Consider the following 15,276-nt stretch of genomic DNA (forward strand, 5'->3'; position numbering starts at 1 on the left):
CTCGTTCTTTCATTTTTGGCATCCCTCCTCCTTCAGAGCCTTTCAAACATTTGTTTCTTTCCCACTAGTTATCACATCCATGAAGTTTTAGTACTACACACAAAATCTATTTACGGGTTAAATGTGCTTCTCTTTGCATAGCGACAGTAAGAGTCTTCTTCCTCCTCTATTCCAAATCAGCTTTTGCTGCCTTGGGGGATGATATTACCACCACACACGAATTGGTGACCAGACTCCAGGCAAGACACTGATGGCGGCACCGCCCTGTCATGTACTAAAGGAAGGCACGGCAGCGCGCTCCTCTTATTCTCACCTGGCTGGACCATCTCCACTTGGGAAACCTAGAGGACCATCTCTCACAGTCTACTTCCGAAACTCCTGGTCCTGGAAGCTGTGCTCAGGACAAACGAGAGAGGCAGTGTGCTCAGACATCACAAAGCGCATGGAACAGGACTGACACAGAAATCCTCAGAAGTGCTATTAAAGAAACTTGATAGTAATTGGACAGGCTTTTTTTTTTTTTGGGTCAGTTGTAGGGCTTGAACTCATGGCCCGGGCACTGTCCCTGAGCTTTATCCCTCAAAGGCTAGTATTCTACAAGGTAGACCCACAGCACCATTTTCAGATTTCTGGTGACAATTGGAGATGAGTCTCATGGGCTTTCTTGCCTGGATTGGCTTTGAACCACAATCCTCAGATTTCAGCCACTGGCGCCCAGCTTGGACAGTCATACCTGTGGAACATAATAATGCACTAGCATTTTTTATGTCTTTGGGTTTTTTTTTGGTGTGCCATTATTCTAGCAAGTCACTTTTATTTGTGGTTACCAAGGCTATTGGTGGTAGATTAGAAATTTAAAAGTTGTGTTTTCCTTGAGTCTCTTGTATAGCATGATGCTTTATGAAGCCCCTATATAGGGAATGGGTACTGTAGATTTTTAGTGGAGCTAAAAGACAAAGAGAAAGAGTATAATAGGTGGCACCTAAATTGAGCAGAAAAAGATGTACAGTATTCTAGTTACCAGTAAGGGGCCAAACTGTTTCTGAAATCCAGAGAGAACTTTTTTTTCTTAATTTTATTTTCTTGTAAAGATACTGTACAGAGAGGTTACAGTTACATCAGTAAGGTTATGAGTACATTTCTTGTGGGGCATTGTTACCCTTTCCTTTGTTTTTCCCCCACTATCCCTTCCCTCTCCTACCCCCCCCACTCCTCCCCCACCAAAGTTGTAAAGTTCATTTCCAACAGTGTCTTGTGAGTCTCATTGTTGCAATGGGTCACCCTGTATCCTCATTTCAGCATTTTGTTATTTCCCTTCCCCTCCCCAAATTAGATAAATGTACATACAAGGCGCAAGGTACCAAGATCAAATGTACATATGACCGTATAAGATGATGCTAAGTGAAATGAATCCCAAGGTATGGACACAGAGGTTTTTCTTTGTTGTTATTTGTAATGTATTATGTGATTTTTCTTTCTTTGTTTCTTTTGTATGTTCTTTCTCCTATGGTAGATCCCTGTTGTCACTGTATTTGCTTTTGGTACCAGGGAGAATTTTGAGGTTGGCTGTGGCCTAGAAATAGGGACAGAAGCTTAAGTTTTCTCCTTGGAAGTTAGGCCACCTATTAGCTCTTTATATAAGAGGGGAAATGATTTCTTCATCTCAAGAGGAGACCATGAGATGCAGGCTCCTGGCCAAAGCAGTCATCATCTGAACTTGAATATCAGGCTACAGAGGAAGCAGTGCTTGGGCTAAACAATAGTGTGCTTTAAAAATAATAATTCAAGGGCAAAGTACTCCTCAGAGAGCTCTCGGATGAGGCTGCTACCCACAGGAGAACCGCGTTTTTGTGACAATCCCTCTGCACCTTACGGTTAAGGTGTCAAAATTAACTCCATTACTGGGGTGGGGAGGTCTCCCCTCAGTCTGGCATTTGTTGTGCTCCACAATTCTGAATGGACATAACAACCCAGACACTCAGCATTGTGTTGAAGTTAAAATTCAACACAATGGATCCAACACAATGGATGAGGAGTTAAATGACTCCTGTCATTCTGCCGTGAGCAAAGAAGTCAAATGCACAGAGAGAACCAACGATGGGCATTGGCAGGACAGACCCAATCTCATCCTTCTCCAGATGTAATGGAGGCGTGAAACGCCTGGACATCCTCAAAGAGGATGCAAGGAGCAAAGTGAACAACCTCAGCTTGCTCAGCTCGTGTGAGACTTTGAATTTCTCCCTGGATAATGCCTAGAACAGTGCTCAGACTTATACTGAATGGATAGCCCTCCTTATTAGGCAATAGATAATCAATGAATGAATAATCAATGATGTGGCTCATCAGCCATGGTTGGGACTCACTGAGTATTAGCCACATCCTCTCCTTTGCTCTCTCCCTCATTCTTTCATGGCTTGGTCAGGAAGACATGTTTTTCAAAATACCAATCAATGCATCTTACAGTTGTGACCTGCAGTGGCTGAGATTACAGATATGCACCATCATGCCCAGCTGCAATCTTCACTTTCACTTTATTTTTTTTAGAATCTATAGTCTCACTGACATCCATCTTTCTCACTAGACTGTAAACTGCATGAAGGCAAGTGTACAACCAGTGTACAACCAACGCTCAATACATAGCAGAAACATAACAGATGTGCTGACTGAATGAATAACACAGTTATTTGTGGAAGGCTCCCTCCCTCAAATTCTTTTTTCCAGGCAATGGCCCCTGGGTAGTAGAATATCCTGGAATGGAATTCATCAGCCCCAGGTGCTACTCTATAATCTGTGTGAACTTGAAAAAGTGGTTTGATCTTGCTCCAACCTCTGGTTGGTTTCCTTATCTGTAAAGATGGAGATAAGGCCCTACCCACTTTAGTACTTCATAGAGTTGCTATGAGGATTAAACAAACAAGCTCAAGATTTTGAAATGATGAAACATTTCTTTTATTCCTCAGGGAACACAAAGCTGGATATGATCTCACTTTGTTATGCCAGAACACCAGGAAATCTCAGCAGCCTGTATTAAAAATCTGGGACGTTAAAAGGGAAAAGGCAGAGAGGGGTGAAGGTCAAATATATATATATATATTTGTGTGTGTGCAGAGCTTACCTATGGTATCCCTGTTTCTTAGAGCCATGAATACAAATAACTCTCTTAAAACAGGCTATATCATCTCTTTAGCCTATTCTGTGATATTAAGGAAATAAACTAGCTATCGGGCAGAGTCAGTTCAAGATGACTTTGCATGTGTCAGCCCAGCCATTCTCCATCTGATGTTTAAAATACAGGTTAAGATTCAAGGGAGAACTCAAGTAGTATAATTCCTTAGAAAAAGTTAAAGTTCAGCAAAATAAAATACCAGGAAGTGGTTACTTAAAAGGGGTGGGGTGGGGTCAAGGGGAAAGGGGCAGACCAATGAAGAAGAAAAGAGGGGGAGAATGTAGTCAAGAATCCAATTTATAACCTACAAAATTAAGAAAAGTGAGGAAGGGGTGGGTAGAGGAGGGATGGACGAGAAGTTGAAAGGGGTGATTTTGAGCAAGACATATTGTACTCATATGTCTTTGTTAAATGGCAATTTCTCTGTATAACTACTTAAAGATAAAAGAGAAAGAAGCAGCAGCCATGGTTTGTCTCTGGGTTCTTTTTTTGCCAGTCTTGGGGCTTGAACTCATGGTCTGGCCTGGGCACTCTACCACTTGAGCCACAGAGCCACTTCCAGCCTGTTCTGTTTACATGGTACTGAGGAGTCAAACCCAAGGCTTCATGCATGCTAGGCAAGCACTCAACCACTAAGCCACATTCCCAGCCCTTGTCTCTGGGTTCTTAAATGACTAGAGATGTTCAAACCTTGTCTAATATCAAGGCTAGGGCTCTACCACTTTGAGCCTCAGTGCTACTTCTGGCTTTCCTGGTGATTAACTGGAGATGAGAATCTCACAAACTTTCCTGCTGGGACTGACTTTGAACTATGATTCTCAGATCTCAGCCTCCTGAGTAGCTAAGATTACAGGCACAAGACACCAGAAAGTCTATGATTAATTAAATTAATTAATTAATTATCTTTAAATACAGAGAAGTTAGCTGGACAAACACTGAAAGACCCAGAAGGCCTAAAATAATTACTATCTGACCTATTTTTCCCCCTAGAGTTTCTAGACATTGAAGGCTGATTTTACAGTTGCTTTGTAACCATTTTTACCATTTGAGCCACACCCCACAGTCTTTTTGCTTTTAGTATCAGTTATTTAGTTTGTGTCAGGTCTTATACTTGGTCCACACTATTCTGTCTCCCAAGTTGCTAGAATTACAGGCATGTGTCACCAGGCTTGGCTTATTATACATTATTATTTTGTATGATCAGATGCACATAGGCATTGTGTCTTTCTGTTCCTCTTTTAAGCATGTTCTCTATTGGGCTCACTGTATGTGATATCTTGAGACCTATATAACTTATGATGTTCCAGTGTATTTTAGGTCTAGCTTCCACATATGAGAGAAAATATGCACCATTTGTCTCTCTCAACTTGGTTTACCTCACTTAACATGATTTGTTCTTGGTCCATCCATTTCCCTGCAAATGACACAATATTATTCTCTCTAACGGCTGTGTAAATTTCCATTGTATATAGGTACCCCCCTCCTTTTTTTTTTGATCCATTCATCTATTGTAGGACATCTGGGCTGTTTCCACAACTTGGCTATTAATAGTGCAGCAGTGGAAATGAATATAGGCTTTTTCATATAGGATCTCACTGACTTTTTCTGTCCAGGCTGCCCTCAAACTGCAATTCCCCAGCCTCTATAACCACGTAGTTGTTGTTAATGACACGCTCTACTACTCCTGGCCCTATCTGGTGCTTTACAGAATAACTTTGCTGAACCCTTGTTGAAAAGATAATTAGCTCACATAGGTATCCCACGTCTTTCTGTGTAACAAACACTGTTTATACACCAACATTTATAAGGATTTTTTTTCTCCATTTCAAAGGTAGTAGAAACATCTGCTTTTAGAGTTTATGTTAAGCCCAGAAGAATCTGAAACCCTGATGCAGAAGCTGGAATAATTCTCATGTGAAAGTCTGGAGTAATACATCTTCAATCCTCCAAGAGTAGAGAAATTCCCCAGGAAAAATGTGTATTCAGTTACCCAGCTAGTGTGCTCATGGGGATGGTCAGTCATTGATAAATGCAGTGCAAATGTTTTCTCCTGACGTCTAGGGATCGGAAGAAGAACCAGTCCTGGGATTTATATACACAGTGGCCAAAGAGGCATGGAGGGTGGTGGGGGGCGGGGCGGGGGGGGGGGGGGGGGGGGGGGGGGAGGAAGTTTCCTTGGCTTGGTTGTAAATGTGGAATGCACTGAGCTGCCTGGCATTTAGGGATGAACAGCTCCTTGCTCTGCAGGGGGAATCAGCATGGATTTGTCTCAGCCTGAACTGGACAGATGCCAGGTTCTGTAGGCTAAGTGGATATGGGTTAGCCCACAGGTACAAGTGGTACTGCCTGCATCTAAGACCCTGATGGTGCTCATAGGGGAAAGCCCACCCCAGGTGGCTGCAGGGAGGTTAGCATCACAGGATGAGGTGTCCTTCTGAGCCCAAGTACTGGGTTCGAGGATGCTATGGTGCTGCCGGTATCTATGTGGAGGCATAGTAAGCTGCCTTGGCCTCCTAGAGGCAGCGGTGGCTGGCAGAGGGACCGAACGCGGGACAACACTGTACAAGGAGCTCTGGGGTCCCTGGAAGAGCCCTTTCGAGGATCAGCTAGACCTCAGCATCGGTATCTCATTTGTAGTTGGTGATCTCCAAACCTTTGGCAGAGCTCCGTTCTAAGTAGTCATCTGGTCTCACCCGCTCTTGGGAAATTGAACTCAGACTCTTAGGATGGGGGGAGCAAACTGGGGGAGATCATGTCAAGATCAGAGGGATGGTGGTAGCCACAGCCCACGCTAGGGGTGAGGCGGTGTGAGGTGCAGTTCAGCTTGGACTACGCTTGAGGACAGCTAAGCAGACAAAGAGGAGAGTCTGGGAGTGGGAGTGGAGGTGCGCTGCTCTTCCTGTGCTGAGCGCAGGATGATGAAGTCACCTGAAAGAAGGTATTTGTGAACACGTAGCCTGAGTACCAGCTCACTGGCCGGGAGACTTGGACTTAGATCTTTCCTGAGCCACAGTTTTCAGGCATGTCTAGAAAGCTATCCCTCCTACTGTTTCTCTGGTGGTTTGACATAAATATGGCTTTGAAATCTAAATGTTAAAAGGACCTGAACAGATCTTGCTGGACACAGCAGGAAGGTGTTCTTTCTTCTGGATGTAGTGAATCATGTTTGCTTCTGAAAACTCTTGGGGATTATATCTGCCTGTTCTCTCTCTCTCTCTCTCTCTCTCTCTCTCTCTCTCTCTCTCTCTCTCTCCCTCTCTCTCTCTCTCTCCCTCTCTCTCTCTCTATTTTAAAATTGAAAGCTCATTTGAGACGTTATATCATTTTATCCCTACAAAATTAACATATGCATAAAAATAAGGGCATTTTACTTGTATAAGTATATGCCTCTAACAAAATGATCAATAACCTCCGTGCCACTTAGATCCAGTTCATATTCAAATTTCCCTGATTAATATGACATTTAGTCCTTATCATTACACAAAGAAGCATTTGTTCTGTTTAAAACAGGACTCTAAAGTAAACATGTTTATATTACTAGAGGCTTTTTTTAAACTCAAGGCCTTACCACTTAGACCAGGCCCCCAGCTCTTTTTCACTTTTAGGGAGTTTTTCAAATAGAGTCTTGTGTATGTGCTTAACAGACCTCAGACCTCATTCCTGTTATCCTCCTGAATAGCTGAGATTACAGGTGTGCACCACCTTGCCCACCAGCCATCTCTAAAGTTTAGGGAGATTTTTTTTTTCTGTTAGTTTGGCAAGAGCTGTGCAAGATGATTAGATTTGGATCTCAGTTTTACTTGTATTTTTGTTTCTAATTGACTCTTCCTGGAGGATTTCATGAAGCATTGACAGCTTCCCACACACATCCTCCTTTGGTTTAATAACTGTATCATTTAGGATATTGATTAGGCATGTAGGAAAGCTTTTGCTTTGGGAAAAGCACTCTTCCCGTGTATTTTCCACACCATCCTCTGTGGTGGGGGGTGGGAGAGGCTAAAAACTACCAGGGGGCTTCGGTGAGGATCTGCATGCCAGGGTCACAGTGACACTAGGCTAGCCCAGGGAGGGGGAGGGGAGCAGGCCAAGTCTGAATAGCATAGAAAAGAACCCACCTCGTTTCTACTTTCTTTCTTAAACAAAAGAAGGAAGAAGACACAAAACATGACAAGGGAACAAAGGAACAAAAAGAATACCATGTTCACCTTGAAAATGTGAAGTCCAGTGAATCATGTTTCTTACTATCCAAATTAAACTTTTGTTTTTCTTTTGCCAATCCTGGGGCTTGAACTCAGAACCTGGATGCTGTTCCTGAGCTTTTGTGATTAAGGCTAGTGCTCTACCACTTGAGCCACAGCTTACTTCTGGTGTTTTTGTGATTAATTGGAGATAAGAATCTTGGGACTTTTCTGCTTGGGCTGGCTTTGACCCACAATCCTCAGATCTCAGCCTCCTGAATAGTAGCTAGGATTACAGGCAGGAGCCACCCAATTCAGCTTAGCTCATCATTTGACTCAACTTTTAAAAATGTATATACATTTTAGGGGCTGGGAAGGTGGCTCACTGGTAGAGTGCTTGCCTTGCATGCATGAGGCCCTAGGTTCCATTCCTCAGAACCACATAAGCAGAAAAAGCCAGAGGTGGCGCTGTGGCTCAAGTGGTAGAGCACTAGCCTTGAGCTGAAGAGCTGAGGGACAGCACCCAGGCCCAGAGTTCAGGCCACATGACTGACAAAATAAAAGTATGCACATTTTAATAACCCCTTGATGTACATAGTATCTTCTAGCTGTGTATTTTGTTACATATTGGCACTTTATGAAGTATTAGGATTATTTCTACATATCACTAAACATGGGTTTAAACAAGGTTGCTAATAGTTGCCCCATATCATAATGCATACATATACTATACATTTAGATTGATTATAGTTTATCATGATAAGAATGCTACCATAAAAATCCTTGTACTTAAGTCTTTGAATATCTCTCTGGTTATTTCTTCATGATAAAATCTGGTAAGTAGCATTACTAGGTGAAAAATGAACATATCCTAAAGTGCCTTCTAGAATATTTGTCCTGATTCATGTGTAACTGAAAATATATGGATAAACCCATTTCCCTACAGCCTCACTAGTACTAGTGCTGCCTTTTGCCATTTGGAACATGAATATATATAATTTTCCTCACCTTTTGGTTCCTTAATCATTTCATCCCCTACCTCAAAGGAATGAGTTGGTGGTTTTGTTCTCTTTCCCTAGCTCCTGACTCACTGGTGGAGGATGGATAAAAGAAAGGTAGAAACCACCCGACCTGTGGTATGCCTCTGAAAAGCAACTAGGTTTTGTCAGTAGAATGCTGTAACTTGTAAAGTATTGCCTTAGATTATTTGCAAGACTGAGTGACACATAAAACAGCCTGACTGCAAATATCTTACCAGTTATTGACTGCCAAGAATGACACATATTTTCAAGCATCCAATATTGTAGACATAGGGTTTTCTTTCTTGCTTTTTAAAAACACTTTTTTCTTATGAACTTTATAATTTCGGGCATGGAGGGGGGCAGGAGGGGGAGGGAGGAATTGGGGAGGTGGGAAGGGAAGGGATGGTAGGGGAAAAACAAAGGCGGGCGTAACAATGCTCCATAGGAAATGTACTCATTACTTTATTCATGTAACTGCAACCCCTCTATACATTGTCTTTACAATAAAAAATATATATTAACAAACTATAAAAAACTCTTTCTGCTAAAACTTGGTTCACTAGATGAGTTTGGGGGCTGCTGACTAATTGAGATTACCTCTGTCAGGCCTAATATCCAAAGTATATAAGTATCTAAAAGAATTACCCACTCCCATCAGGAAAAAAAAAAAAACCAGCCAATAAATGGGCAAAGGAACTAAGGAGAGACTGTTCAAAAGTAAGAAGGGTAAATAGATACATGAGAAAATACTCAACATACCTGGCCATAAAGGAAAAGCAAATAAAAACAACTTTGAGATTCCATCTCACCCCAGTTAGATTGGCCAACATCAAGAATTCAAGCAACAACAAATGCTGGTGGGGATGTGGGGCGGAGTGGTGGGGGGAGGGACCGTATCATACTGTTGGTAGGAATGTAAACTAGTACAGCCACTCTGGAAGGCTGTTTGGAGTTTCCTCCAAAAATCTACACATAGACTGTCCCTGTGATGCAACCATACCATTCCCGGGCATCCACTCAGAACAGTATAAGTGAGGATACAGTAAAGACACTTGCACACCCAAGTTCATTGCTGCACTTTTCCTAATAGCCAAGTTATGAAGACAGCCCATATGCCCTACAATAGATGAATGGATCAAAAAATGGGGTACATATACACAATGGAATTTTACTCATCCATTTAAAGAGTAAGATTATGTCATTTTCAGGGAAATGGATAGACCTAGAACAAACCATATTAAGCGAAGCTAGCCAAGCTCAGAGAGACAAACAATGCATGTGGAAGTTAGGTTTAAAATATCACTGGACAAGATTACCTTTGTTGCTTTCCCCCATAGACACTAAATTGTGTTCCTCATCAGGTGGTTAATGAGCCTTGTGGAGCTATACACAGGTATAACTTATATGTGTATCTTTGTGAATGCTTTTCTTGGGAGAGAATCTGAAGTTTCATTTCATCTTCCTGTAAAAGAGCCCACGAAATGATTACAATCTTTGCCAGGGAGAAAGTTCTAAGGGCTCCTAACTGTAATACCTTAGCCGCCAGGCAGCAGACAGACAAGAGCAAAGTGGACTGGGCATCTTCAAATGCAGTTGTTCCAACTAAGTGGAATAATCTCTTGACTTTGGACCACCATCTGTGGGTGGGAACATGGGCTATGTTTCTAGATCTTAGTTCTTAATTTTTTTTTCAAATTCAGAAATCTGTCCATGAAATCTTTCAAATTTAAACTACATAGCATAACTTAGAGTTCAACAAAGAAACACTGTATAGGACAAACATTACCCTCCCTACACACACTGCCCTCCTTTCAGTCTGGTCAGCTCAAAAGGAACATATAACTCAATCCATAAATAAAAATATACCATTCAGGTTTCTAATAAGACCAAACCACCAAAACCATTTGAGCACACAGCACTGATGGGACACTAGTCTAACTCAAGTTTGGCCCTTGGTAAGTTCAAGGGCTAAGTATCAGAGCTCTTCAAACAATGTGGTTGCTGAATGCAGCAACTCCTGACACCCTCTGCATCTTCACCCTGGCCAAGGTCCAGGAGTGAAGATCAGGCCTTCCAGAGGCAGTGGAGAAATATATTCTAGAAGAGGAAATGTCAAGACTCCTAGATGTATGATTATATAAAACCTTGACGTTCAAGCCTATTACACTAGTAACTGTCATACCACATTCTTTAGTTGCCAGAAGAAAAATGCAGGACATGATGGAATGTGCTCCATAGCTTATTGGACCCAGATAAGTGACCTTTTTGTAAACCAACTTCCTTTTTAGCTTCACTTGAGAGGTTACTCTTTGAAAAAAACCTCGTAACACGATGATCAATTAGAGAAAAATAAAAATGTTCAAAATCCTTAGCCTAAATGAAATACAAATCAAATCTACACAGAGATACCATGACACCTCAGTCAGAATGACAGTCATCAAGAAAACAAGCAACTTGACACTGGTGGCTCACGTCTATAATCCCAGCAACTCAGGGGGCTGAGATCTGTCAATCACAATTAGAAGCCAGCTTGGCAAGAACGTTCATGAGACTCTTATCTCCAATTAGCCACCAAAAATGAACAGGAAGTGGAGCGGTGGCTCAAATGGTAGCACGCTAGCCTTGACCAAAAAAAAGCTCAAGGACAGTGCTCAGGCCCTGATTTCAAGCTCTAGAACATGCACATGCACGTGCATGCACACGCACACACACACACCCCTTCCCCCCCCCCCCCCCCCCAGAAACAAGCAGCAACAAATACTGGCAAGGATTTAGGGAAAAAAGGAACCTTCATTCACTGTTGGTGGAAACATAAACTAATACAACCACAATGGAAATGAGTATGGAGGCTCCTCAAAAAACTAAAAATTAGCCTTCATATGACCCACTATATCTCTTTTGGGCATACACCTGAAAGAGTCTACATCAAGAAAGATAGCACATACCCGTGTTTATCATAGCATTATTTACAATAGCCAAACGCTGCAAGTTGCCTCACAGTAGAAGAAATAAAGCTCTAAATAGAGCTTTATTTGTAAAGGAAAGATGCATATACATATATACATGTGTACATGTGCATGTACATATCTGTATATATGTGGAATATTACTCAGCCATAAGTAAAAATAGAACTGTGTAGTTTGTAGGACATGAACAAGTCTGGAGACCATCATGCTGAGTGAGATAAGCAAAACTTAAATAGCTACATACCTAATATTCTCATTTGTTTGTGGTGTATAGACCTAAAATGATGCTCATAACTTATGACAATGATTAATGATGGTGATAGTAATTATGATGAGAGACATAAATGTAGGAGGGAAACTAAGAAGGAATTAGAATTAGCGGAGGGGTGTGGTGAAGAGGCTCAAAGGACATTATATACAATATGTGTGTATACTATGCATGTATCATATATGTTATGCATATATCACATATGTGATACATATCATATATACATATATATCATATAAACGACTATCTATCTATCCACTTGAAACCCATCTATCTGAAACTAAATGCTGTGTGAAAAGTAGGGAGGGAGCGGGGGAGGAACAGAACTATGGTGGAGAGGGCGAATTTGTTCCAAGTGCACTCTATGTCTGCTAACTCAAAAAAAAAAAAAAGGAAAACAAAACCAAAACAAAAAGTCATTTCCAAATGGAACCATCTCACAAGTTCAGACTTAAAATACTGGTCTGTAAAATAAGATGCAAAGCCCTAATCCAATGTTTTCTCCAGCACTCAGCCACAGGCCTCCGGCAGATACCCAGACAGCAGTGTAGCATGTTCTAGGGTCTGTAGTCAAGTGTACATAGGAGAGAAGCAAGAGGAGAGGCACCCTGGAGGTGGCTGCCACAGGGAGCTGGGGCTGGAAAACAAGTGAGTGAACTAAACATGACCAAACTTGACAACCACAGATTTTCCCGGAGGATGCTAGCTGACATTTCACAGACCAACTATGCCTTTTGCACCCCTCCCCATGCTCTAAATAGAGCTTTATTTGTAAGTCTGAAAATAGCATCTCCCTCACAAGACATTATTTATTATACCAGTAAAGATGTGAGCTGTGGTGGACACTGTAGATGAAGAGTAGGGCATGCGCAATCAACACAAGCAAATATATTCAAGTGAGGAGAGAGTGTGTTTATGATGCAATTCCTGCATTTCAATTTTTCCCCCTTATTTAGAAAAGAGTAAGTTAGCTTCTGCTGGGTTCCTTAAATATAACAGAGCATATCCGGGTACCTGTGATCATGCTGGATATAATTAATGGCAGAATGATGAGTTTCAGCATCCTCATGAGAATTTCTCCAGGGAAAGCAAAGTAGAATTTCTCCAGATTTGAGAGCTTGCTATATTCTCGAACTAAGACTCCTACAGTGATGCCTAAAAAAAAAAGTAGGAGAGAAAAGGAACCTTGTTGAGTTCTCCTGTATGCATTTTGTTAGGAAAAAGTTTGCACCCCAAAATGAATTGTAATGACAAGAAAAACAGTTTAGATCATTCCTCATAAGTCTGTAAAACTTAGACTAAAAAAAAGAAAAACAACCAGAATGAGTAGAAAATATATATTTATAGTAAATCTGTGAGAGAATATGTTTCACATGAAAGCTTTGTATTTCCTTTCCTTCAGTTACATTTATTGTACTGACAAAATGCCAAAGGATGCTATGGAAAGAGTTATAAAAGGTTGTTGTTTTTTTCTCCCTTCCTTTATGATGCTGAAGACTGAGCTCAGGACTTCATGCATTCCACGCAAGTACTTGCTCCACAGCCTGAACAAAGACCTTTTATACATTTTACAGTTTACATATTGGTATTTGTTTTTCTTATGAGACTTTTTGTTTTGATTTTTTTTTTACTTGGTATGAGGGATTGAACCATGGCCTTGTGATTTTTTTGTTGTTGGTGGTGGTCATGGGGCTTGAACTCTGGGCCTGGATGCTGTCCCTCTGTTCTTCTGCTCAAGGCTCTACCACTTGAGCTACAGCACCACTTCCAGTTTTCTGGTGCCTTATTAGAGATAAGAGTTTCATGGACTTTCCTGCCTGGGCTGGCTTTGAACCACAATCTTTAGATCTCAGCCTCCTTAGTAGCTAGGATTACAGCTGTGAGCTACTGGTACCCAGATGGCCTTGTGAATGATTGATTGATTGATTGATTGATTTTGTCGGTTGTGGGGCTTGAGATCTGGGCCTGGGCACTGTTCCTCAGCTCTTCAGCTCAAGGCTAGCGCTCTACCACTTGAGCCACAGCATCACTTCCGGCTTTTTCTGCTTATGTGGTGCTGAGGAATGGAACCCAGGGCCTCATGCATGCAAAGCAAGCACTCTACCACTGAGCCACCATCCCAGCCCCGGCCTTGTGATTTTTGAGGTTACTATTTTGCTACTTGAACCATACCTCTAGCCAACCTTCCTTCCTTCCTTCCTCCCTTCCTTCTTTCTTTTCATTTTTGAAATGAGGTCTTTCTAACTTTGTCTGAGGTTGCCCTGAATTCATGATTTTCTCTCTCTGCCTTTTGAGTAGCTGACATTATAGGCATGTCATGTAGCTAAGGCAGCCACATGACCAATTTAAGACAAGCTTTCATGCTAATCAAACTTTATTATTTACAAAACCTTAATTTTAACAGCAAAATAATACTGTATTAATTTGACATATTTAACATATTATTAAGCAACTGTTTCCTCTGATGATTTGTATTATTTCCATGTTCACATATTCCTGACCAAAGAAGCTTTTTTAAAATCAAGTTTCAGACACTGAGTTCCACATAATTATGTAAGTACAAGGACATATTCATTATTAAGATATGGTATACACAGTCTCTGAATTTTGCCTTAACAAGATGCCTATGTAAAGTCTTCCAGCTATGTGGAGAACAACATTTAAATGTAAATTTTAACAAAAACTCACAAATTTTATCTTTAGCTTGTTTCAAATATTTCTAAAAAGTTTAAGCATTTCACCTCTTCATCCTCTGCTCACCAATGTATATTTTTAAAATCAAGAAATAAATGAGTTGGGTGATTCTTACATCTTTCTCCTTCATCAGCCTCTGATGAGTGACGTGGTAATTGGAGCAAATGACTAAGTGACAGGAAGATTCAAGGAAAATATCACTGGATATGCAAATTCACAACTCAAACAGCTAGTACATGGAAACCCAGAGCTCTTTGGGCACAGTTAAATGTCACAGAGTAATGAAAGGAGAATTATAATCCATACTAGAATTTTCATTTCAATGCAAGGATCCTTCCTTTCTTCACAAATAAACCAAATAGATGAACGTTGTAAGAGACATTTTGAATAGCTTTGCATTTAGCTGAACTTTATTCGCCAATGTATTTTCCCTTTGCCTGTTCTCTATTTTTGCGTTACTGAATGCATTTCTGGTTTTACATATGTATCCCCCAAAAAAGAATGTCCCAGATCATCAGTAAGACAAACAAACCAACTTTATTATGGATCCAATTGGCTCACTTCTGAACATCTAGTGTTAGACTCATGAGTGGTTAAGACATCAAGTATTCAAAATCCTTTAAGTAAATTTAAAAGGCATGGCACACTCATTTCCTGTTTTATTAACTTTCTGTGCTTGGCTGTTCTATATAAACTCACTTTTTTATGCCATAGTGATAACTCATAATGTTCAAGGCTTTTAAAAAACAAACTTTCTCTCTTATGCTGAACACAGATTGTTTCAAGTCAACTTCTGACTCATATTTCAAAGAAATCCCAGCGTGGGGAAGAGAAGTGTATTTGTGCTCAAAAAGAAGCTACAAAATATTCTGTTGAGGAGCAACGGACTTCCATGTGCCCACCTTTAAGGTTTAGATTACCAAGGGTGAGCTACCGCAGATAAATGCAAGGTTGTTAGGAAAACAAACAAACAAACACGTGC

At 41.0% G+C, this 15,276-nt stretch overlaps 1 protein-coding gene across 1 annotated transcript in view; it reads right to left on the minus strand.

The window, feature by feature from the left end:
• The window catches only part of Slc1a1 (solute carrier family 1 member 1), an 80,188-nt gene that overhangs the window by 30,270 nt on the left and 34,642 nt on the right, over positions 1 to 15,276 (minus strand). The window contains exon 2 of the mRNA XM_042699351.1: positions 12,615 to 12,755. Within this exon, the coding sequence (XP_042555285.1) occupies positions 12,615 to 12,755 (141 nt within the window). The remainder of the gene's footprint in view (positions 1 to 12,614; positions 12,756 to 15,276) is intronic.

The sequence above is a fragment of the Dipodomys spectabilis genome, unplaced genomic scaffold (genome assembly GCF_019054845.1).
Source record: "Dipodomys spectabilis isolate Male_0828 unplaced genomic scaffold, ASM1905484v1 ptg000241l, whole genome shotgun sequence".
Taxonomy (NCBI): Eukaryota; Metazoa; Chordata; class Mammalia; order Rodentia; family Heteromyidae; genus Dipodomys; species Dipodomys spectabilis.